Genomic DNA, 24,675 nt, shown 5'->3' with positions numbered 1-24,675 from the left:
GGCTGCGTATGCCCCATTTCCAGCTACGGAGCTGTGCTGCTGCCCACAAGTCCAGCATGGAGCAGATGTGCTCCTGGCTCCTACGAAGTGTGCACTGATCCACGCTGACTCACATGGCACACACGTTGCACTGGGGCTGCAGAAAAGGGCAGCCTGGGCTTCGTGAATGTGGTCCCTTGGGTAGATGAGTCCAGAGGTAGCTGTCAGGAGACAGGGGCATCGATCTCTTCAGTCCATCCCATCCTCCTCCAGCTCTGCTCCCCCGCAGCTCTTCTCTTTTCCTTCTGTTTCTTCCCAGTATTCCAGCCAAAACTGATATATCCAAAGGTGCAGCAGGAGGTGTGCTGGAAGATGTTAAAACATTTTTGTATGCCCGTACGAGTTCAGCAAAGGTCATGTTTATTCTCTGTACCTGCCAGCGGAGCTCTGCCTCTTAATGCGCTTTGCTTTCACGACTCACCAGTTCCCTGTCTCTTAGAGGACTGGGACTTTCTGGTAAAAATCTGCTCATGCATCTCAAAGGCTGAGTGTCAGCCCACAGCAAGTTGAGCAGTGAACTTGTAACACAGAAAAACCACCATGCTGTCCTCTGCCACCTCCAGTGCTGTTTCCCTTTCACTTTCCCCCTTTCCCCCAAACTTTCCACACTTTTCTCATACATCTCTGCCTCCACCTGCCCTGTCCCAGGCTGGCAGCAGTAGGGCAACGCCTGGGAGTAGCGATGGTAGTGTTGGACTTGGCCTGGGAAAAAATACTGGGAGGACCTCGGGAGCTGGAGCTGGGCAGTTGCAAAGGCACGGCTGCAGAAGCGGCCTGGCCTTGGAAGAGCGTTGGAAATGTGATTGTTAATGTCAGTGTTAAACAAGCCCAAACACAGGAAGCCAAGCGTGTGCACAGAGGGATGCAGAGGGATGGGGCTTGTGACTGCACCGCTTTGATTGATGTATGTTTTATTCTGTTGGGAAAGGTGAATCAAGTGATATTCATGACCCTGGTGCCTTCTTCATGCCTCTTTGATGATGCCAATCCGCTGGAGAGGTGCACCATTTTCAGTGACCTTCCTTGGGTGTGCTGTATGGTGCTGCTGGGCTATGGTTGCGGTCAGCTGGACCCGCATCGTTCTCCAGCACATTCGAGTACCCCTTTTGCTGGGGAAGCCCGGAGCCATCTGGAGCGCGGCTGCATCGGCGCAGAGCATCGTTCAGGGCTGTTGTGTCAGAGGATCCTGTGCTGCTTGTTGCCTCAAATTAAATTTCAGCATTTGCAAAGTGGGGGGGGAACACAAAGATAAAAAGACCGTGGGGTTTGGATGACATTCATGGCTTTGCATCCATCTCTTCACATCCACAGTTTCTATGTAAATGGTTAATCCTGTGTATCTGCAATTGCACACTGAGATGGTGAAAAACCTATGGCTTTTGGTGGTTTGGCATCATTAAAGCCAGGCATGCCTGACTTGCCCTTGGCAATGAAGATGCTCTTCTTGTGTGATAGGCTATGGGGTCATAAGTACATTTTTGTGAGTTTGGTGACCACCAGACCATCCATGGATGAACTTCTTCTGCAGGCAGGGGAAGAATTAGTATTGCAAGGGCTTTTGGAGGGAAAATTTCACTCCTTCCCTGCTGTAGAGCCCTTTGACCTATGTAGAAATTAATTTGGCTTAGGCCACCCAACAGTCATCTGATAGACCACAACTTCTGAGAGTTACCAACCTGACAGGACTTGACTTGCCCACTGGAGAGTTAACAGCTCAGAAGTCCTGGGCTTGTACCTTGCCTTTGGCTAAGAGTTTGGAGGAAGAAAATGCAAGCGTGCGGCTAGTGAGGAGTGAAACTTTATCTTACTGCTGAGGTGTTCAGGTGAGGATGGCAGCTGTGGGACCAGGCTGTGAGGACCGTTCCTATTTTCTCCACACTGATGCACCCGGGTATCTCCAGCACGTGCATCAGGACCTTGCTCCGGGCATGCACTTGGACTTGTGTCCAAGGGGAACGACTGGATTTTGGAGCTTGTGCCAGAAGGGTTTAGAGATGGAAGAAGAAATGGGAAAGAGAGAGAGAGGAGATAATTATGCCAAGGATATATAATTACTCCTTGGCTCTCCATGTCTTACATCACATAGGATCCTGAAAATTCTGGGGTCAGACCCGGGAAATGTGCTGCAAGACAAACACTTCCAGCTGTTCCTCTGAAAGCAAATCTCAGCAAGTACCTTCCAGGCAGGAACGTGTGGGCTTACTTATTTAGGAAAAGTAAAAATCTCACCATTTCAAGCCTTCAGCATTCACCTTCATAATTAAAATCTCTAATCACAAGCAGAGTGCAATACGTGACCGTCTTCTGGGAGCTGTTTCTTAAGGTGGTTTTCCATTTTTGCATTATTTAGCCCCTGCCTCGGTGCCAGGGTTTACTTAACCTTAAGCTTGTGAACAGGCTTATTGAATTTGGCCAAGACTTGACTAATCTGTAATGAGCTCCAGGTTGCCTGGAACTTGGCAGCGCCGTCGTCCTCTGTGCCGTTGCATAATGGCCTGACCCCGCGTAACCACGGCTTCGCCTCTTGCCCCTTCTCCAACCTCCTTGAATCCTGCTCCGAAACCCCGGGCTTCATGGAGGGGCCGCCCTGCTAAGGTGTGTCCCAAGTGCCAAAAACGTCCTCGGCTGCTTTTATCCTCTTCCATGGGGTGAGAGGTGGGAGAAAGTGCAAGAAAAGCTCAAATGTGGAAACCAGCCGGGGGCAGAGGGGGGATGGAGCGGTGGCAACCAGGCGAAGGCTGGTGCTTCCTCCCAAGCATCCATGATGGCTGGGGGGGACATGAGAATCCTGGCCATCTTCCTCCTCCTCCTCCTCCTCAGCCTGCATCAGGCTGATGTGCAGCCCCCTGTAGTCCCCCTGTGCTTATGAATGGAAGATGCTCATCCTGGAAGCTCTTCCATTTGAAACTTGCTAGGTGATTTTTTTTTTAATTATTATATCATTTTAATAAGGGCAACTGGAAGGACTTAATTTGTCAAAAATCACAGGAATAATTCAGATGTTGCTCTAAGTCAATTTTTTCCCCATTGTTTATTTACTTCAGCTCAACCACTTGAGAAACCCATTATTTGCCTGTTCCTTATTGAGAATCTAATGATGAAAATAAATTGTTACCACTCTTTATTGTGCATTTCCCATAAGGCTGACACGGCACAGAGAAGGAACTGGATTCTTTTCCTTCTAGCATGACACTGGGAAGATTGTTTATAGCACTTCAGCCCTCTGCAAGTCAGCCAAGAGCAGGATCATTAAAGGCAGGATTTAGAGGCTGTGGGGTTGCATAAATTAATTGAGAGCAAAATTTGTCAGACAAACATTTTGTAATGAGCGAGGAGGGAGGAATCTGGCTTGGATCTCGTGTACCCAGCAGTAAGCTGGAGGAAAAGATCCTCTCACAAAAAAAAAAAAAAAATAAAATGATCTTGCCTTGTTTGGAGATCAGAGAGCCAAATATAGACCCTATCGTGTTTCCTTCCCTCCTCCTTCCGAAGCTCATCCTTTTGAAGTGCACTTTCAATGGGATGTGGATAATTGACTCTGTGAACAACCGACCGAGTGCTCTGTTGGTTTAACCGATTGGTCTCAGTTGCTGATTCCTGTTTTGTTTTGGATGATTTTCATCCCAATTGCCCCGTCAGCTACAATTAGTCCCATTAATATGACAGCTGAAGGGTCACAGATGACTTGCTCCGGTCGCAGGCATGAGGGCAGCCAGGAGATGCTCACAGTGTGTTCTCAGCTCCGCCGTCGTGTGCCGATAGCTTGCTTGAATTGATGGCGATTGCAAATCCTGGTGTAAAACCGATCAAACTGGACGTGAGATTTGCTTCACGGGAGGGTGATTGACTGAGCAGTGAGGTTGCAATAGCAAGTAACATTTGGATGAACTTTTCTTTAATTAGACAAGAAAGCTTCTGGTTCTGTATAAAGGGGAAATGTGGAATGGCCGGGCTTCCTCTTGCCCGCCAGAGCCGCGAGGAAAGGAAGCAGAAGTGGGATAGAGTGGTAGGCGCATCCTGTGGCTCTTTCAACAAATCCGTGGCTGTCATTTTCTGTGGTTCCAGTGACATCTGCCATGGTTTTGGGCTTTGTCTCTTCCACCCAGGATTTACGCTTAAGGGAATAAAATAGGAAAGGGAAGAGCAGATGAATGGATGGAGCAGGAGAGATCGTTTGGCTTCTTAAGATTAACAGGAATCAGATGCACACAGCTGCAGGTCAGACGTTGGACTCATGGGTCTCATGGTCTCTCTTTGGCCATGGTATGGCCAAAACGATATCACAGAAAATGTAGTCTGGTTGTATACTTGATCTTTTGGATGAGAAAGGAGACATAAGGCACCCAAAGTACCTGGATCAGCCTATCGTTGAATAGCCCCAAAACCCGGTTGGAAGACCCCGGTTGGAGATGGTTCACTTGCAAAGCAGAACGCTGTGCCTGGTGAGGTTCTGCAAGGGTCTGGTTTGGTTTGGTGTTATTTGGTATTTTCCTTAACTGCTTGGATGATGGAAAAAAGAGTATGCAGATTCAATTTGCAGATGACCCCCAGCTGGCAAGGGCTCACAGCAGCCTGGCTGAGAGGGTCAGACTTCCAGATGACTTTGCACAAGCTGGGGAGGTGGTGTGAAAAGGATGATTTGCGGTTTAATGAAGTCAAACATAAAGTTTTACAGCCTGGCAGAAGCTGTCAGCTGCACCAGTGCAGGATGGGGACTGTTTCCAGTAGGTGAAAGGATGCTATTAAAATATGCAGATAGCTTATGGATCAGGCAAGAAATAGCATCATGAACTTCAAACAGGATGATTTTGGTTAGACAGTAGGGGAAACCGAAATGATAAAGACAGGAAAATATGAGAGTAAACCATCAAGCGAGGCTAGAGTCTACTTCACAGGAGATTTTTAAGAACTGGTGGGGCAAACTTTGGTCAAGAGTGACATAGATAAATTTGATGCTGCTACTGAAAAGCACAAGTTGGAGAAGGTCTGCAGATCTCCTTGGAGTGAGATGAATATTTTGCCCACTCCTTTTGTTTTACTAATGAAACATTAACATTTCTGTGAGGAGCACATACTTTGTGAAAAATCCCTTGGCCAGGGACCAAAATTTTCCTCGAGCAATTTGGTGGGAACTTTGCAGCCAGCCCATGTCCATGCCATCGTGGACACGAATTCCAGTTGAAGGAACTCGGGTCTGGTCTCGCAGGAGCGTACAGGCTACACAAATCCCCCCTTTTTTTCTCCAGAAGCTGCACTTTCTGCAGACATCTGTGAGGTCCAGAGGTCAGTGTGTTGCGCTGAGCTTATTCCCTTTAAATCTCGTCTGCGACTTGTTCCTAGTGAAGATAGCTGGTGCTTTTAAAAAGCCTAGCAGCAGGAGACCTCTTCTATCAGTGTGTTTCCATCCATGTTTGGGCAACACAATGAATGCAGATGTAGTAGGAAACTTTTGATTATCTATAGGATTTTTCTGTGGCAACTTCAAAGCTCTGTGGTTAGTTATATTCTGAGACTTTAAATGGATATGTCTTGCGTTCAGAGCTCTGATTTAATTTTCCGGTTTAATCTATTGTCCAAACATCATTAATGTTGTCTTTGAGGCATGGGACAGCTTTGATGGAGTCTTTTTTTAATTTCTGGCCATCACCCTGTGCAGCCATAAACAACATCCTGCCTGCTAATGAGAAAATTTAAGTTATTGCAGTCACATGTCTTGTGGAAATAGATCGTAGTGGCAGGAGAAAAAAAGGAACCGACTTTGCTCACCTCCCACCCCCAGCTGGCACGAGCATTTGGATTACTGACAGGGAGGAGAAGTTTCCACAGATTAAGATACTCCATTAAAAAGCAGTGTTGCCTGTTGAAAATGAAATTATTAATTTCATAGACGTATCATTAATTCCTTAACCTGCTTTCATGATTTATCTTTTCTACTTATAACCATCTAAAACCTTTCCTAATTAATGTCCTGCTGGCATGTTGGCTGTCAGGCTCAACTATTCCTAACAAATCCAGGTTTGTGGAAGAATTTGACCTGTCCTTCCAGTATGAAGTGAGGGAGCAGGATCCTCCATTACATACCCAGTAAACCAGTTGCATGACATTGATATCCTACCCATTGCTTTCCCCTCTCTCCCATCTTCTGTAAAATTTTTTGTTTGGAAAGTAAAAATTGCGTGTGTATGACCTTGGAAAGACTTGGCAGAAGTCGGTGTGGGGAACGGGGCACAGCCCAGGGTCTCAGCATTTGCTCCTTGTTGCACCGTGATAAACATCTGCAGAAGATTTGGGAGGGGGGCGGCTGGTTGTGATGCACAGCCCCGCGTTTAGCCCTGGTTCGGAGATGATAACGCAGCAACGGGAGAGCAATGGCATCAGGAGGGTAAGTGCACAATGCGGCAGGGGGCAGTTTTAGAGCACCTTATTCCTTTTCCACTGGGAAACCCATCTTGTAGGGGAGAGCCCACCCTGCAACAAACTGTCTTTATTGGCTCTGGGCTCATTGGCAACCAGTGTATAAACTGGGTGTGTCGGTAGCAACTTCACAGCATGGGCGCATCTCAGGTCTTGTCTGTGCAGGAGCTTGACTGGCAGAAACAGAATTGGGATACGGTGTGAGATCTTGCTCAGGGATGCGGTTGTCTTATGGCAGCATAATTTTGCTCTATTTGGAAAGAAGATTAAAGTGGCATGGATAAATAAGTATAAATATTAGCAGATCCCTGCAGCCAGTTTTCCTCCATGGACAGGTTTTATAGGAAGATGTCCTGCTTGCTCGCAGACAGGACTCAATACGATCCATGTTCTGGCTTGGCGAGAGCCGCCCAGCCCGGTGGTGCCTCTCGATGTGCTGACCTGCACCGCTGCACCTTTCTCTGGCATTTGCACCCTTGTAACCACACTGACCTCTTCTCCGCCTTCTCCCCCCACTGAATAAGTTGACATTCATCCTTTCAAACGGTCTCTGGAAACAGCCGCTGCTGTCACACGTGTTTAGAGGACGGGTGGTCGCCGAGAGCAGGCTGGAGGGTCTCCGGCAGTCCCTGTGGTTTCTGAGGTTCTCCTCTCGCCCTCCATGTCTTTGCAGAGCACGGCTTCGTCGGCTACTCCGAAGAGCTCATGTTCAACAACACACTGCCAGACTACAGCCAGGGGGAGTCCTTCTTCACTGTTTTTGGAGTGTTTTTCCCAGCTGCCACAGGTACAGTTAAGTTTTATCCTCCCCTTCTTTCCCACCACAGTCACATCTCAGAGATGAGCAGAAGCAAGGTAAGTTCCTCTGGGCTGTGAGGTGAGGTGAGCGGGACCGTACTTGGCCGTAGCAGACTCGTGGTCGATTCAAAACGTTCAGGCTTTCCTCCAGCATCTCAAATTTTGCACACTTCTGTCCTGTTCACTTGAATGTGCTCTTCTGTCTCTCTGTGGTCAGAAACTGCTGGTCAACTCTACGGGTTGATGTGGTGGTGTAAATCCCTCCCTGCCAAGGACAAGGCTCAGGCACTGATCTTGGCCAGTGCTGTCAGGCCACAAGGTGTCAAGCCTTTTTAAAAGTGCTGATCGTGATTTATCCTATTAGATAAGCCTTACGCCTTGATTGCACTGGGAGGGTGGGAAGAGCACAGGAGGACTTTCCCTCCATCCTTACCATGGGTGGGTGACCAAGCTGCACCGATACCATTGCTCATGATGCTGACCCACCGCTCTCTTCACGGTGTCACAGGTGCATCTTTGCGTGTCAGCAGAGTTCACATTTATGAGCTTCATTGGATGATTTCATATTATTCATTCCCTTAAATTACCAGGAAGATCCATGTCCCCTTTCCAAAGCTGGCAGTCTCCAGTGGGAATGAAATAACTATCAGTTGGAATTACAATACCTTTTGTTGATGCTGGGTTTTTTAAGCTATAAAAAGTACCGATTATAAGCAGTTTCCATAGCGATGAATCCTTGGCTTACAGAATGAATTTTCAGAGGATTAGCTCTAAGCAACTCGCTGGAAGTTGTTTGCAGAATTGCTGTGGTACAGGGAGACAAACTAAAGGGTTTTGTGAAACAGATGGGACTGGAGGAATGGTCTGGTAGCAGAAGTCACTTTGTCAGGTGCGCCTAGTGCAGGACTTCAAATTTTCCTTTGAAATCCTCTCTCCCAGCTTATCAGGCTGGCTACTGCCTCCATGTAGACTTCCTCCCCGAAAACTCACCTGCCTGAACTGTTGGCACCATGGAGAAGTTGGCTTCTGCCCTCTTTTTTGTCATTTCTGGCTGGTCCAAGTGGGTCCCCCAGCTAAAGAAAGAGACCTTCCTTGTGAGCCCTGCCTCTGATGCAGGAAAGCAGTTTTTTCCAGCTCCCTGGCTGTAGAAGAAGGAATAGTTATGAGAAAGCTGTGCAGAAAATTACCGTGATTAACCATATTAAATGGTTCTTCATCACTGCTAGTGCTTGGCTGCTAGGAATAATGCCAAAGCTAATAGATACAATTTATTTAAAGCCCTGGCAGCCTGTTGCTTTGTTAGTTAGCAGTAGTAATACCAGTAGTAATGTTAAACATTCTCTGAAAATACAGTTTGGGATGATGTATAATTACTTTGGTTGCTGCACAGCTTTTTCATGCGTTCTTTTTAATTGCTTGGTTATTTACAGGATTTGAACTATTCCTTCGGAGTAGCGGTGCCAGTGGTACCGTACAACATTGCTATTGCTCCTATTATTGCTGTTTGTAGCACTGCAGAGTTCAGGAGCCTCATAAAACGCAGGGCTGTGTTCGGTGCTTTACATGGAAGAACTTGTTATCTGCTTAAGAAATTTTTAGGGTGGGAGTCAAGCCTTCTCTGCTGCAGATCACAAACGGGGAGCCCAGTGCAACTTCAGAAGTGCTGGGAATGAAGCTCACATCTCCTAGGACTGGGGCGATGAGTGAGAGCTGGTTCCCCCACGTCCTGCCTGACCCACGCTGGCTTAGCTCGCCTCCTCCCCCACGATGGGGCTGCGATGCTAGGGCTGCAGAGGGGACCCCGGGTTTCTTGGGGTCCCACGTGCTGGAGCAGAGCTGCTCCCCACCACATAGCGGGCGCTGACTGGACGCAGCCCGAGCCCGCCAGTGGGACAGGTGGTCCGCGAGATCGGAGGTGACATTTCAGGGATGGGTTTGGCAGCGGCATTAATAGCAGGCTGGAGAGGTGCGATAGGACTGCCAGCACCTCTGATGCAGGGCAGGCAGTGTGATGCAGATCGCGAGCGAGCGGCAGCGTCGGTCCCCAGCACCTCTGCATGAAAAGGAGCGGCAGGGACACGTGAACATCACTCCCAGGCTGTCACCTCCAGCCTGTGCTCCTGCCCAGCACCATCCCCAAGCGGTACCCACCTCTGCTGGAACCACCGCAGTGACCTGGCCAAAGCACTGGAAGCAAAATCCTTTGCGTTAAGATGCAACAGAAATTCAGGGAGAGTTCAGTGAAACAATATGTTTAGTTTTCAGGGGTTACTTCGAGCCAGTTTGAAACATTTCTTTGACCCAAAGCAATGTTCTGTTTATCTTTAATTATTAAATCTTTTTAATTTTTAGCATATGCTAGTTTACAATCTAAGATGCTCTTTTGATAACAAAGTTTCTTAAAAAAGTGTTTAGGAAATTGTGAAACAAGATGTTTGGTCCTTTCTGAGATGAAATGTTCCTCTTTGAAGTGAAACTATTTTGATCTCTTCAGGATAAGCTCTTTCCTCTCTCTCTTAAATGGTTATCTGAATTCAACTGGTTTAAGTTTAGTCTCTGGGATGTGCTGAAAAGTGGTTTTAAGTTGCCCATTTCCACCAGAAATAGCAGTGAAACGGAAACTTCAGAAATACAGGCTGGCAGCTGTAAAAGCAAAGAGGGGCAGCCACTTTGGGGAAGGGGAGCAGGACCTGTGGGGAGACCCTTGCCGGCACTGAACGGGCAGGAGGAGCAGCTGGGTGTGTGCTTTGGCTGGAGGGGATGATTGTCCCGGCCTTCTGTAGACTGGTAGCGACATGCTGCCTCCTACGAGCATCCTCCTTGGATTGTTTTGCTCCAGGTCGGGTTGTTTTCTTTGTTTCTCTGTATTTTATTGGTACGAGTCCAGCAACGTGAATGAAGTTATCCCGGTTTTATGGTTGAGCGGTGGTAAGCAGAGGCTGGTCCGTTTGTTTCCTGGGTAATAGCTGTTTAAAGCATTTCAGCTGGATGTGCGGTGCAGCTGGCTTTATTCCCCCAAGTTTGTCATTTAATAATAGAGAAGTAGATGAGCGATCCAAACATACATCTAGAGCTGGCCTAAATGGGAGTGCATGGGCATGGAACAGTCAGATTTGCTGGCTTCAATCAAAAAGACTAACGTACTTGCTATGGAACCTGTGAACATACCCTATAGAGATTCTGTGCATTACCCAGATGTTTTTCTGTGTGTTTGTAAATACCTTCTTAATGCATGTTTTGCTGCTGCGCTGTGATATGCAAACACCCAGCTACCCATCTAACCAGGGCTTTGCACGGAGAAGAAGTCTTGGGAACTGCCTGCCCATGTTCAGCTCCCAGCAGCAGCCACGCAACTATCAATGCATTTTTAAAATGAAGTTAAACATCATTTCTGTTGTGCAGAGAATGTTTTTCTTCTTCTACTAAATCCCTGAGGTTTTCTGTCTAATGAAAGAAGTGTGTTGTCATGTGATACAAGAAAGTAAAACGACGTTTGAAGTGGCGTTAGTGGAAAATATCATTGTACTGAAACCAGTTCTGAAATAAACCGTACTTGGCACTTGCAAAATGACAGCAAATAGATTTAGAAGTTTTGGGCTAAGTTATCAGATGATGTAAACTGGCACAACTCCATTGAAGTCTATGGAGAGGTGCCAGCTTACATCAGTGGAGAATTTGTCCCTTTTAAAAAATTAGCTACAATTCTTATCTAAGATTTTCCATTCTTCATCTCTTGGGTGAAGGAAAAAAACCCCTTTTATATTTTATAGTAAATTCACTGGAAAATGCAATGGGTGTTTGCAAGTGCTCATATCTACAGTTATAAGCCATAGCTGGTGGAGTTAGAAGCCAGAGCCGGTGGAGCTGATGGTTGTGTCTAATGTACAATGTAGGTGGTCCCCTCGTGCACATATCCACCGCCTGGATGATGCCCAGGACAGGATTATGCTGGGAATAGCAGCAATGTACAGACTGTCTCAGCCATAATTTCCTGGCTGAGTTGACCATGTTTTCATGCTTCCTTGTCCAGAAGCTTTGTCATTATCTGCTGCTCTCTGAGATAATAGCCAGTGTGGAAAATCCAGCCTGCTATCTCGTTGAAACAGAGAGGTGGATAATTTTCTCCGTGGACAGTCTGCAGATATGATTGCTTGAGTTCAGAAGGGACTGGCCATTTCCCTAGGGACGGGTCTGTGCCTGGAGGAAGGAACGTCCCAGCTTCTCTACGTTGTTGAATTTCATATGCAAGTGTAGGGTTTTTCTTCTGTTGAGTAGCTAGAGTCTCTGGAAAGGCTGTTTGTGGCTACTCACAAGTCAGACCAGTTCTCTGGCAGGGGGTGACTGAGGCTACGGATGGTGGATATTGTTTAGGGGTTTTTTTTTAAATTAATCAGTTTGTCCTTTCATTGAAAGGTGGGGTCATTAGTTTGCTGCTCGCAGAAGACCTTCTCAGTACTGCTCTTTGGCAGCTGTAATCCTGTCTGGAAAATTACTTCTTGGGTCGTGGTGGAGAGGTGGCTTTGGCATTGTCCGTACATCTGTACTACCAGATTGTCCCTACTTCTGTAGTAGTCAGGTCAGAGGTATAGTTGCAGCACGGAGGAGGTGGCTTTGGCCTGAGTGGCTGAGAATATCTGTGTTGGTTCCCTCTGTGGTGGCCTTGGTCTTTGGCAGTGGAAGCCATGAGACTCCAGTGACCTCCTGAAGGTCCTGACAGAAGCTAATGGCGTGCACTGGCCTGGGTCTGACCCCGAGTCGCTGCTGGGCAGGAGGTCAGTCATCAGTCTCAAGATCCCGTTTATGTGGGCTCTGGCAGGTCATCTCCTGGCTGCTCCTGAGTATGCGTGGGTCTGTGGGAGGGAGGCGGCCTAGGCTGTGCTGTCATCGCTGTGCCGATGACTCGCACGTCTTCAACTTTTTTCATATTCAGTCCAGAAAATGCCATTTTGGTGTTTCCCCAGTGCTTTGCTGAGGCAGGAGTTTGGATGAGGAAGAGGTGAGTCAAGCTCAAGCTGGAAGATTTAGAGTTGGTGCCAGTTGTTTGGGAAACTTGGCCAAGAGGCACACGAGATTAACAGCTGTCCTTCTGACGATAGTTTGCTCCCTTTGGAAGAAAAATTCAGAATATTCTCAGCTTTCTGCTTTGCCTCTGAATTGCAAAGTAGCATGTCACCGAGGAGTGCTTCAGGGAGACTTCATTTAACATGATGTTTGTGACCGTTTCTGTGGACTTCTGCCTTCCTAACTTTTCTCACCTCCAGCTAAGCCCATTGTATAGCTGTTTAAAAGGAGCAGTGCTTGAACAGCACTTGGAAGCTTTTTCTGGGGAAAAGCATACCAGTTGACGGGCTTTTAGCAGTGCTATTCAGAAGTACATCCACACAATAGTCTTCCAGGAGAAAATTAAGAACTCATTTTGATTTGTAATGTTTTCAGTGTGGTGTCAAGGATTCAAATCTGGTCTGAATCTGGAAGACAGCTCTTCCAGGAGCTGAGGAATGCCAGGAGCCCGTAGGGACCAGCTCCTGGGGCTCTGGCTTTGTGGTGGAGAGGAGGACAGAAAGAGATGGCTGCTGAGTGGAATGATCGAGAGGAAAAAAAACAATGATCAAGGAAAAATATTAATAATAAATAAAGCCCTAGATGCTTAGCCGATGTGTTTGGCAACATGCGAGTGCCTTGTGCTTATTAATGTGTTATCCTCACGGCAGCACAGCAAGGATAGGAAGTGTTACAACTCCCATCAAGCAGACAGGGAGATGGAGCTACGAAAATGCACAGCAAAGCCTGGGACAGAGCAGGGAGATGAGCCCCTGTTTCTCTATTAGCAACCCAACTGTTGCTCACTTTTGGCAGTCCTCTGGTGGCCATGCAAGGTCTGTAGGGAAGGCATCCATCTGGCTGAGCTGCGTTTGTCCCTTTTACCCTGGGATTTGTCCCACGGCTCCTGTCTACCCTTCGTCTTGGGAGAAAACCCTCCCAAGCAGCAATCAACGTTTGAGCTTTAAAATGCAATGGGTTGTCACTGATTTAGAGCTGTAGTCACTCAGATTTGCGGCCCGACTTCGCCATTCTTGTGCCCTCTGAAAATGAGGAATGACTGCTGGACTTGGCAGCCGAGCGGCAGACTGACGCACGGTCGGTCCCCTGCTGCCGGGGCTGGCAGATGCTGCGAGCGCCGTGGCATTGGCATCCTCCTTCTCATTGTTGTTCTGTGGTGATCTCACCCCGGCTCCCAGGGACCGTCCCACGGGCGCTGCTGGCTGGCACCTGGCCCACGTGTCCTCATGAAGATGTTAGTCTGACATCTGAGGGGTGGGACGGTGATGGGCAGAAGTTAGCGTCTTAAAGAGGCTCTTCTGTCCTGCCTTCAAATTGTCCAAATTCACATCAGGATTCTAAATCACAGATTTTTTAAATTTTTTTTTTTATTTATAGCAGATATCTGAAGTCTTCTAGGAAAGGTTGTGGGGTAACGTGACGAGAGAAGTTGTGTTTTCTTGCCAAATCTGGTATGACTTCTCCTTCAACTGTGGACAAAGCCTCTTGACCAATTTGTTCCTTGGGTTCCTAGCCTCAACGTGGAGACTGGTAATCCTTTGCTCCATCCCGTTTCCCTTTCTTGTGACTTTAGATGGTAATTTTTTAGGCAAAGGAGTGTCCCTGATTGTACAATACCCTGTACTCTGGCCTAAAATAACAGTTCAGTACTTTATTCTTAGTCCTACCATGTGTTTTCTACGTGATGCTGGGACAATCACTTGCCCTCTCAGTGTTTCTGTTTCCCTATCTGCAAAGCAGAGATAATGCCTACTTCTAAAGCAGATCCCCTGGCTGGAAGGTGCCACCTACGTGCTGAGCACTGTTATTCCCTCTCCTAAACGCGCATGTGATCATCATTAAACACGGACGGGACAGGCCGTTTTGTAACGGCAGTTGTCCCCCATGAATGCAGGGACCTGTAATGGATCTGGTGTGGGGGGGTAGTACCACCTGCTGAATGCGCTGCCGTGATGAACAGTAGCATTTTTCTTTTCAACAATTGGACAGCACTGTCTTCTGCGAGGTTTGCATTAAGATAAGATGGGTTTTGTTCAGATTTCTGCTTTTTTTTGTTGTTTTTTCCTTCTCCCCCAGCATTGTTCAAGCTGGACAAAGGGTTCTTTGTAGATATGTTAGTGGTGGCTTGCTTCTATTAAAGACAGGAACGGTTTCTTACCAAGCAATCGATGGGAGCCAGTATTCGTGTGTGTGGAAGTGCAATGAAGTGATACAGTTACTGTTCTGAAGCAATCAATGAACTGATTGATTAAATTATATTACATATTATAATATGTGTTATATATGCTATAACGTAGATTAACTCTAAATTGCATTTATGTCTACAAAATACAGGTGTGATGGCTGGGTTCAATATGAGCGGAGATCTCCAGAAGCCTGCTACCAACATCCCCCTGGGGTCTCTGGCCGCTATTGGCACCTCGTAAGTCATAGATTGGGGAAAAATTACTCTTTGGATACTGCTTTGGATGTGACCAATCCATTTCATATTCCCATCAACCTTTTATTACTCAGCCATCTGGAAAATTAAAGTCTGGCTCACATTCAAATTATCCTTCATTACCACCACCTACTCTGGGTGGATTAGAGAAGAGGTTCATCAATGCAGATGTAATCAGTCCTTCTTCCGCCGGATGGGATGTGTGTTGGTGCTAGAGCGGTTGTGCTGCTGCAGCCTGGCTGTCCCAGAGTGGGATGCAAAGTTCTCAAAGGCTTGGGGTGCGTGATTTTGTCACTTACTGCTGTTGATTTCAACGTGCTTTCTTTTTCTATATAAATAGGAAACATAAAAAATGCAAAATATAAAAAATATATAATTTTTATTATTGGGAAAATGGGGCCAAGACGGGTGAGGTGACCTACTGCTGCAAGGCCAGGGGAATGCAGGAGCCCTGCATCACTGAGCAGTGCTCTCCCCTGGGAAATGCTGCTTTCCAGGAGTAAAATACTGTTACATATTAAAAAAGACCTCCGTAGGTTTTCCTGCCTGCTTTCATTACCACATAAATTGCTTTTGAAATTATTAATTTTAATTGCATACCAAGGTTCAGACAGAAAGCAAGGATCTTCAGAATTTAGAGGGATTCCTGCTGAAACTGGTGCTTGTTTTAAGTAAGTGAGGTGATTCCACAGGACACAGAAGTATCACTGATGGATGGACTGTGGTCACTCATATCTCTGCTGTCTGGACTTTGCAGACAGACTAGTTTATCCCTCCACCTGAGTACTGGAAAGCCAGAGACACCAGAGGAGGATCATGACTGAGGTTGTAGAGCAGGTTGGCTGTGGTGTTTAATGTTACTGCCAAATGAGGGGACCTGTGTACCTGCAGAATCACAGAATCATAGAATAGTTTGGGTTGGAAGGAACCTTTAAAGGTCATCTAGTCCAACCCCCTCTGCAATGACCAGGGACATCTTCAACTTGATCAGGTTGCTCAGAGCCCCGTCCAACCTGACCTTGAGTGTTTCCAGGGATGGGGCATCTACCATCTCTCTGGGCAACCTGTTCCAGTGTTTCACCATCCTCATTGTAAAAAGTTTCTTCCTTATACCTAGTCTGAATCTACCCTCTTTTTGTTTAAAACCATTACCCCTTGTCCTGTCACTACAGGCCATACTAAAAAGTCTGTCTCCAGGACTGGGTTATTCCACCCATGCACACATCAAGAGTGCAGGTAGCTTCCCCTCAGGGGTACCGTACCATCATGCTGCAGCTCTCCTTGGTACATTGTAGTGGGTAAGTAACATGGACTGGTGTTAAATTTAGTCCTGAGGCTAAATCATGCAGGAACAGCCCATGCAGAGTGATTGAAGACCCAGCTTGTGGGTACTTGACCATCTCCTGGCTCTGCTAATAGGGAGAATTGTCAATGGTCTTGTCTTGCTGGAAAAAAAAATAGTTTATTTTTATTGTTTGCAGGTGGTTTCTGTACATGGTCTTTGTTTTTTTGCTGGGAGCCATTTGTACCCGTCAGTCACTCCGCTATGACTTCATGATAGCAGAGAAGGTAACTTGTTCAAATAACCCAGCGTGGTTTTATAGAAAAGTGCTTTCGGGTTGTCATCTGCCTTACTGAATGCTTGAACTTTTCCAAAAGCCTAAGGAATTTGGGTACCCATCCCTCATTGAAATTCAGGGGGATTTCCCCATTGCAAATCCCAGTGTACAATTGGTTTGAATAGCTTTGCATTCACCAGCATATCCAGTAATGCTGAATCTTGGCATAATCACCCAGCAATAGCTTTAAGAGCTAAAATATGCTAATGTGGTCTAATGATAAATGCTGTATTTTGTTCAATGTATCCATTCTCGTTGGTGAAAGCTTAGACCAAATTGAAATCTCTAAAGAACCCCACTGCTTATCTTTACTAAGTCAAGCGAAGCTTACATTTCCATATCTAGCAGGCTGTAATTGCAGGGCGAGCAATAGGATTATTAAACTCGAGACATTCCGCATGGGTGTATATACACGAGGGAGGTTTGTAGTGTTACAGGCAATGAACCTTATCACTGCAGGCCTTTAAAAAGAGAGCAAAAGATTTTGGTGCGTGCCATTGTCTTACTTTAAATGGGATATGGAAGGGCTAATTTTCTGTTATTCAGCATTATGCAAAATCATGGGTTCACCATGTTTGACACTGTTTCTTGTGATTAATTTAAAATTGAGATGTTTGCCATTTATTTGCTTTGTAACATTGTTTTAATCTAAAATATCAACTTGAAACCCTGGCTTTGTTTTCCTTCTAAGTAATTGTAGCTCTAGATTTCCTCCAACCCCCAAAATAAACCCCAAATTATTGGTGGGGCTCCTGCCACTTCCTGCTAAGGTAAAAAATCATCTTTGTTTCAGGATGAAAAGAATGAGCCTACCTTCTTTAAGGCAACATCTTTGTGTGTCAATGACTTAGTGGGCGAAAAGTACAGTAACTAAAAGAATCAGCTTTAACTGAATCAGCTGAGGAGAAAGAGATCATTAAAGCTGTGTTTTAACTTCAGAGCCCTTGGGGGGGGGAGGAGGGGAATGAAAAATCTCCCAGTAAAGAATATGAAGATATTTAATAATGTTAAATATAAACAAACAAACAAACAAAACCCCCAAAAAGCAAATTCGGTTTTCTTTTCCCTACTATGGAACAAAAGAATGGTGCAATCCCAATATTCATGTTGCTGCTTTGAGTTATTACAAGCTGCTTTAGATTTTAATGACTTTGTTTGGAGAGATGGAGGGGGGAGAGATCATTACCCATCCAAACTCTCCCTTTCTGTCACTCACAGGTGACTGACTGCTTGGCTGCTTTTCTCCCTTGCAATACTTGTTTGGCTTTTTAAACATAAAAATGAGGCGCAGTAATTTCACTTCTAATGAGCTCAAAGTGCCAATTTCTTAGACAGTATTCACGCTCTCTGTGCTCAAAACCCCCAGCAAACCCTTTCATCAGCCTCGTTGAAAAGGACTCTTCCCCTCTAACCCTGAGTTGAATGTCAAGTAGTACATTTAAATGCAAGGATTTTTGGCAGCTAAAATAATATACGATGTCTGGCACAACTGATTGTTTCTTCCAAGTATTTCTCAGAGCAGGGCAGGATTAGAGGAGAGGGAAGGGAAGGTCCCCCATCGAGTGTCTGTCCATTGGTCTAATGGAAGTGAATATCTGCTCATCTTTCTCTCAAGTTTCTTCTGTCCCACAAGATAAAATTCACAAGGCCAAGTGGATTTTCATGGAGAGAAGAAACGTTGTGGTAGGAGGTTTGTACGGTTCTGGACCACAACATTAATTTTACTGCCTTCCCCAAACAGCAAGCATTTTATGGCTTTTTACCCAATCTCCTTTCTGCTGCATGTGGATTTCATAGATGAGGAAAAGGCAGATGTAACCTGAATCATCTTTAGCCATGTAAATTTTTGTAATTCCTTCTAATAAAGCATGCGCCACCTGACTTCGACAGGGGCAGAAGCTGGGAGGACCCGTGTTCTTTTAGACCTCGTTTTCCACAAGAGGAGGGGTGAGAGCGAAGGACGCGGGGGACCTGCATTCAGTGCCGTCCCTGCCACGGATGTCTGTGGGCACCTCAGCAGCTCGCTTCAGTGGAGTATGGGCAGGACAGATCTGGACCAAAATTTGGGGCTTTTCTCCCTGCCTGGCCTTTGTGCTGGTGTCACCCCCCATGCCTTGCCTTTCTCTGTGGCTGGCTGCTGGCTCTCACACTCGTGTGGTCTTGCAGGACTTGGGGATGGCTCAGGTGACCCTAGACCTTTGTCTCTTTGGCTGTGTCTGCCCGTGTCCTTCCACCATAGTACCAGGAGCACTCCCATTTCAAAGCTTTCTTGCACAGCGTTCATATTGTGGGGTTTTGTGTATTTGGGTAGGGGTTTTTTCAGATATGCTGCCTGTGCTTGCAGCTCTTGAGAGTGGGGACATGCGCGGGGGGCCCCAGTCCTCGCTTCTGTGTGATAGACCATGAGCTGCCCTCCTTTCCCTCCATGCCTGCAGGAGATGCTCCCTGTTTGAAAGGGTGCTTGCTAGAAACCGGTAATAAACCCAGCCTTGTTAGCACTGTGGCTTTAAAGATTTTTTTTAAGTTTCATGTTGGCCAAAGGAAATTCTTTTCTCATTGAAGTCAGGAAAATAAGGTTATTGTATTATATCCTTTGGAGCGTATTTTTTGAGATGCCATTTGTTTAAGTGGCAATTTTGATTTGGTTTTACTGTGGATTTTCTTTCAGGATTGGTTTTCCCCTCTGGGACGCAGGGGTTTGTCTTCCTGTTTTGGATGGTTGGAAGCCTGGGCAGCTTTTCCTGTATGATGTGCTCTGTATATAAGTGATCTCTCCTGAAATAAACTCACTTCCAGTTACTTAAGGGGAATCTAATAGCTCCTGCTTTGCCGCAATTGCTCCAAGTGACAAAGAATTTCTTGGATATGAGCTTGTCAAATGGCTCTGTCGGTACAGGATGTTCAGTATTAAATTACTTTTATGGGATAATTTTCCTGTATTAATTGCTTGCACTTTATACCACAGACCAGTTAAATTGCTGCTTTCCCAGGGCTCGCTCTGTTCATTTAGCAATGTTACAAAATGTATGTGATCTCTTTAAATACATGTATTTAAGACTGCTCGGGGGTCTTTAAAGAACAATATAATCAACTTTGTGTTCTCTCCGCTTCCTCCAGGTATCCTTGGTGGGTTTCTTGTTTTTGCTAGGGCTGTACATCTCATCCCTGGCCTCCTGCATGGGAGGGCTTTACGGAGCACCCAGGATCCTGCAGTGCATCGCCCAGGAGAACGTGATCCCCATGCTCAGCTTCCTTGGACGTGGGGTTAGTCATCCTTTCTCTGAAATTGCTGTCAGACCTTCACCTGAAGGAAAACCGGTGATATAAGAAGCCAGGATTTCGATGCATCTGTAGTGTGAGATGGGGGATGTATGAAATGCAAGGAGGGGAAGGCTCGGGATCTGGTACCCTATGCATAGGCAGAAAAGCCAGGAAATGGGTGGTTTTATTAAAAAACCAAGAGCCCAGCTGCCTGTGGTCCTTTCCCTGCCTGTCCCCTGTGCTGCACAGCCTCTGCCTTGAGCCCTCCCACGGGGCTCGGCACCGCGCAGGAGGAGCCCTGCTTCCCCTACATCTCGCTCACTGCTGCTAAGCTCTAGATATGCTTTGAAACAAAGCCTTGCTTTGAATATGACAAGAGGCTTTTTCCTCGTCCATACAAATAATCCTCATTCACATGAGTCGTTCTGCTGAGTCAAAGTACCAGTCACTAATGACTCTGTAGTCTTGGGCTGTGCACTCAGAGCAAACTATTTTTTATGGTTTTCCCTTCTTTTAAACAGGGAGTAAATAATTCTCTCACTCGCAATAACTTGCAGTACCTATCTGTCTGTACCAGGTGGCTGGAAAAACCTTACAATGTTTTGCTCCTTCAGAGCAGCTTGTGAATACAGAAAAATATTTTACAATATTGGTATTTATGAATGTTTTAAAATATTTAAATGTTTTATAAGTATAAGCATTTTCTATCCTGTTTTCTGTTTCTCAAAGTAATTTTCTAAAATTAAAGTTATAATAGTAGCAATAATAATAATAATAAATAGTAATAATTATAGGGGAAGCAGGAGCAATAACAACAGCAAAAACTTCCAGCTCCTGAAGGCAGTTGTCAGGTCATCCCAGAACAGGCTGTTCTCCACTTGGCAACCCTTGTGAAATTCTCAGTGATTTAGCAAAGTTGACTGCAAAGTTGATTCCCTCTCTTCTCTGATAGTTTTCTGTCTTTTTGTCAAATTTTCTGCTCTGAACTCTGTCCAGGCAGAGTGCCATGATGGGAAGGGCTCAAAAAGAGGTGAGAAATCAAAGGCAGATCACTTTTCTATCTTCCTTCTCTCTTCCACCTTGAAAACTGTCTAGATTTGGTTTATGAAGAGTTAATAAATTTAGTTTGCCCTTACCAATCTGTTCCACGTCAGTACTTCTTTTGCAAGGTTGAAGAAAGTGGTGTAGTCACCATAAGCCCAGCTGATGGGAAGCACGATTGTTTTCTGTAGAGTTAAACCCAAGCCAGAGGTATCCTGAGATCGTCCCAACTGTTCCCATCTCAGTACGTCTTTCTGATACCGAAGATACTTTCTGAGAACCGTGTTCCTTTGTCCCCAAGACGTATTTCTATTTCATTGTGAAAACGCGTAAGGTCCAGAACTGGTCCCCTTTTCTATTAATAAATAAGAGTGGAGGAAATAGAAATAGTTTCCATTTGAGCTGTGTGTTTATTAAAGAAGCACATGCAATAAGTGAAAACCTAAGATATTTTGTAAGATATCTTGTAAGACATTTTCCAGTGAGGTCTTCACGCAGCCTGCATAGGCTTCTTGGGTACCGAAATGGTAAGACAGTGCCTGATCCAAGGAAGGGCATGTTAGACCTGGGATTAAAGTTCATGAGCTGATGGTTCAAGTCTTTCCACCCCTGATGCCCTTTGCTTTGTCTCTCTTTTTCTCCTCCTCTCCCCGCCTTCACTCCACCCCAAAGGAGAAGAGCAGGCGGTGTTTCTCCTGGCTGCCTGCCTTCCCGACACATGCCCGGCATCACTGGGGGCTGACTCCCACCCTCCAGCACCCTCGGCTGCCTGTCCTCTCTGCTGCTTTCCTCCTGCCGCAGCTTGGGTGGATGAAAGGAGGGAAACCCTAAGTGCAGAGGCTCAGCAGACCATGGATTTAGCTCAGCCTCGTGTCAGGGCAAGGCCAGAAGCTGCCGATGCGAAGGTGGCACTGCTCCATGCAGGCAGAGCTTCCTTGACTGTGTCTGGCAGCCGAAGCCTTTCCAACAGCAGCGTGCGGGAGCCTTTTGGGTAGGCAGTGATGCAGAATGCTGTAGAGAAATTAGAGATGAACAGTTAACTGTAATTAACACGTTTTATTGCCAGACTTCCCGTAAGCCCCACAAATCTCTCTGAAGGTTTATTGCTGCTTTAATGACCGTGGAGATAGAGAGTGAGAGTGGATGAATTTTCCGAAGACAAAGCTTGAGTAAGGCTCAGAGGTGAGGTGGGAGCTCAGCAACTTTTGGCTTCCAGCCTGTTCTTTAATTTATTAAGCCAGTGAGCCTCTGCTTGCACATGGATGCGTGTATTTCATGGCTAAGGGGGTACTGCAGACAGCCCAGGTAACCACCCATGACAGCTGAGCAAGTGGGGAATCCTCACGGTGAGGCTCATGGTTATTAATTTAAATGTAAGTTTGATTTATTTATGAACTAGAAAGGACCCAACAAGACTCCAGTGGCTGCGATTTGCTTAACAAGTCTCATCACCATGGCTTTCGTCTTCATTGGGCAAGTGAACGTTCTTGCTCCCATAGTCACCATCAACTTCATGTTGACGTATATTGCTGTAGACTACTCCTATTTCTCGGTCTCCTTGAGCTACAACGTTCAGCAGAAACCTGGCGAGACCCAGATGGAACACACTAGACCTGCTCACTCTTCCCAGCCTTTAATTTTCAACAAGCCCTCCAGCCGTGCAGCAGATGGAGTAATTCAAAGCAGATCAAATGGCACCTTGCTGGAGTTCACAAAAGACATGGACCAGCTTTTCAAACCATTTTGTAGTGAGCAAGGTACTTGCAAAAAAGGAGCCGAGAATTTAACCCAAAAGGTCAAAAAAAAGAAGGCAAAGAAGCCAGCCAAGCAGACGTTACAAGACAGCTTTCTCCTGCATCTCCATCACGATGCTCCCCTGGCTCAGTACAGCTGGGATGAGACCACGGAGCCCCACAACGAGAGCCAGCAGGACCTGGCTGAGCAGGGCTGTCGGCGTGATGCGGGTCCGTGCTCGTCACCCGCTGTGGACGCCCAGCAGACACCCGGGCTGCTGGAGCAGGGGGAGCAGCTCTGCAGCAAGGTGCCGGCGCTCCCCGGCCAGAGGGGAGAAGGTAAGGGCTGTAGGAGATGGACATCTCCGTGGTCACGGGGGAATGGTTTATAACCTCGGTCGTCCCGGTGCTTTCCTGAAGGCAGGCATGAAACTAGCTTTCTATGGGGCTGTCATTCAGTGATTCATAGCAATAATATCAGGTGAGGGTAGAGTTCATCGCAATGCATCACAGGAGAAGTTCCAATGCAATTTCCTATGGAAGATTAATCACAGGAAAACAGGCAGGACTATATTTAGTGTAGGGTTGGTTATGGTGTACTCGTTATTCTACACATGCACTCTTAGCACTGTACATTAAAAGGGTTTTGAGTATATCTTGGCATTTACTTCATCCTGGTGCGGGGTAGGAGGGATGGAGCCATGCAAGTCTAAAACACAGGCTATCAAAATGCAGTGGTCCCCATGCCGCAGGTGGAGTCCGTAATGCAACATCCACAGCTAAGAGTCTGAATTTGTTTTGTTGGTGATATGCGTATTTGATACCATGTGTTTGCTTGGAGTTTGTCGTCTCAGTGCTGTAGTGTTTTATCAGCATTAGTCGTAAACCCTTCCAATGGAGAAAAGCTTTATTTCTCTTCTTTTGCAAATAGGGAAACTGAGGCAGAGATAGGCAGATGTGGCCTTCAAATGGACTCAGCACCAGAGCTGGCAACTTGGTTTTTTTCTTGCACTTCTTTTTTGTTTTCATTTTAGAGGTTTTGGTTTAACTCTGCCATACCCCGCTGTTAGCTAGAATTTCTGCTTTGGTTTTCTGGAATGTGGTAAGAGTAGGAGTTAAGAAAAATCCACTTTAACTCCTTTCTAATATCTCTTCTTTTTTTTTTTTTTCCTTTCTTTTTCCCCCCCCTGTAGATTCATCTATAAAGCAACAAAATCCAGAGCTGGGAATTCAGCAAATACCAGAATCCTTCTACTCCAAATTCTGCAACCACTGGGTTTCCTTTGCTGGTGTAAGTAATTTTCTTTTATTTTGAGCACTGGTTTGTGATCGTAGAAAACAGAAGGAAATTCCTCACTTGCTGCGGTGTAGATACGCTCCAGTACTTTAAAATGGCTTTTGTTTCTAGTATTCCAGGTCACCTGAATTAAGTACTCAGGGTACCATGCATCCAGCCATTCAAATTCAGAGAAGGCTAGATGACATATTAATTAAAACAACAACAACAGCAAAAACCCAAACCCCAGCCCAAACCAAAATGATACAAATTCAAAGTCTGCCATCTTAGGACTTTAGAGATGCATGGCTGGCTGGGAAAAAAATCAGTGTCCCTTTTTTCACTGTCTGCTAGCCTGCTTTTTCTTGCCAGGGGATGGAGTGAGACATCAGCTTCAAAGCTGTGTTGCTTTTATTTATGAGCCAGTTTCTGCAAGCTCGGGGTGGGGTTTCACTAGTGCTGACCTCCTGATACCAGCAGCCCGGCTGTGAAATTCCATCTTTTGAGGGAGGAAAGTGGAACATTCCTCCAGCACGTTACTTTAAAGAATAAATAACTTTCAAATAGCTTCTGTCTCAAGCCACTGAGGAGTTTAAGATGCTTAAATTCATCTTGGGAAGATGGATTTTTGGGCAGATGACAGGGAAAGAAAGGGTCAGATATGCATAATAGATGACCCACATGGCTTTGCTGCATGGATGGGAATTTCATAGATGCGTGTAAAATGTAACAAACCCGCTCGAACAACACAGTGAACCCTTTTAGTTTAATCCTCAGATGGAGTTTGACACCTACTTTTCAAATTCACTGCTGCTGCTGCTGCCAGCAGCCAGCTCCTGGCGAGGGCTCCCCCCGGACTGCAGCACCAGGGGTGGGATGGATGTGGAGGCTCCTCTAGCGATGACATCTTTAGGAGGTTGCGCACCGATGCTGTCTCTGGGCTCGGTAACTAACGTGGCTCCCAAGCGCGTGTCATCGCGGAGCGGTCAGCGC

At 46.1% G+C, this 24,675-nt stretch overlaps 1 protein-coding gene across 3 annotated transcripts in view; it reads left to right on the top strand.

Moving 5' to 3' along the window:
* Positions 1–24,675, top strand: part of SLC12A8 (solute carrier family 12 member 8) — a 58,778-nt gene that overhangs the window by 27,067 nt on the left and 7,036 nt on the right. For all 3 annotated transcript variants that reach the window (XM_052791100.1, XM_052791097.1, XM_052791098.1), the window contains exons 6-11: positions 7,127–7,240; positions 14,647–14,734; positions 16,234–16,321; positions 19,489–19,635; positions 22,073–22,745; positions 23,600–23,697. In XM_052791100.1, the coding sequence (XP_052647060.1) occupies positions 7,127–7,240; positions 14,647–14,734; positions 16,234–16,321; positions 19,489–19,635; positions 22,073–22,745; positions 23,600–23,697 (1,208 nt within the window). The remainder of the gene's footprint in view (positions 1–7,126; positions 7,241–14,646; positions 14,735–16,233; positions 16,322–19,488; positions 19,636–22,072; positions 22,746–23,599; positions 23,698–24,675) is intronic.

The sequence above is a fragment of the Harpia harpyja genome, chromosome 7, assembly GCF_026419915.1.
Source record: "Harpia harpyja isolate bHarHar1 chromosome 7, bHarHar1 primary haplotype, whole genome shotgun sequence".
Classification (NCBI taxonomy): domain Eukaryota; kingdom Metazoa; phylum Chordata; class Aves; order Accipitriformes; family Accipitridae; genus Harpia; species Harpia harpyja.
This window is presented reverse-complemented; position numbering and strand designations above follow the sequence as displayed.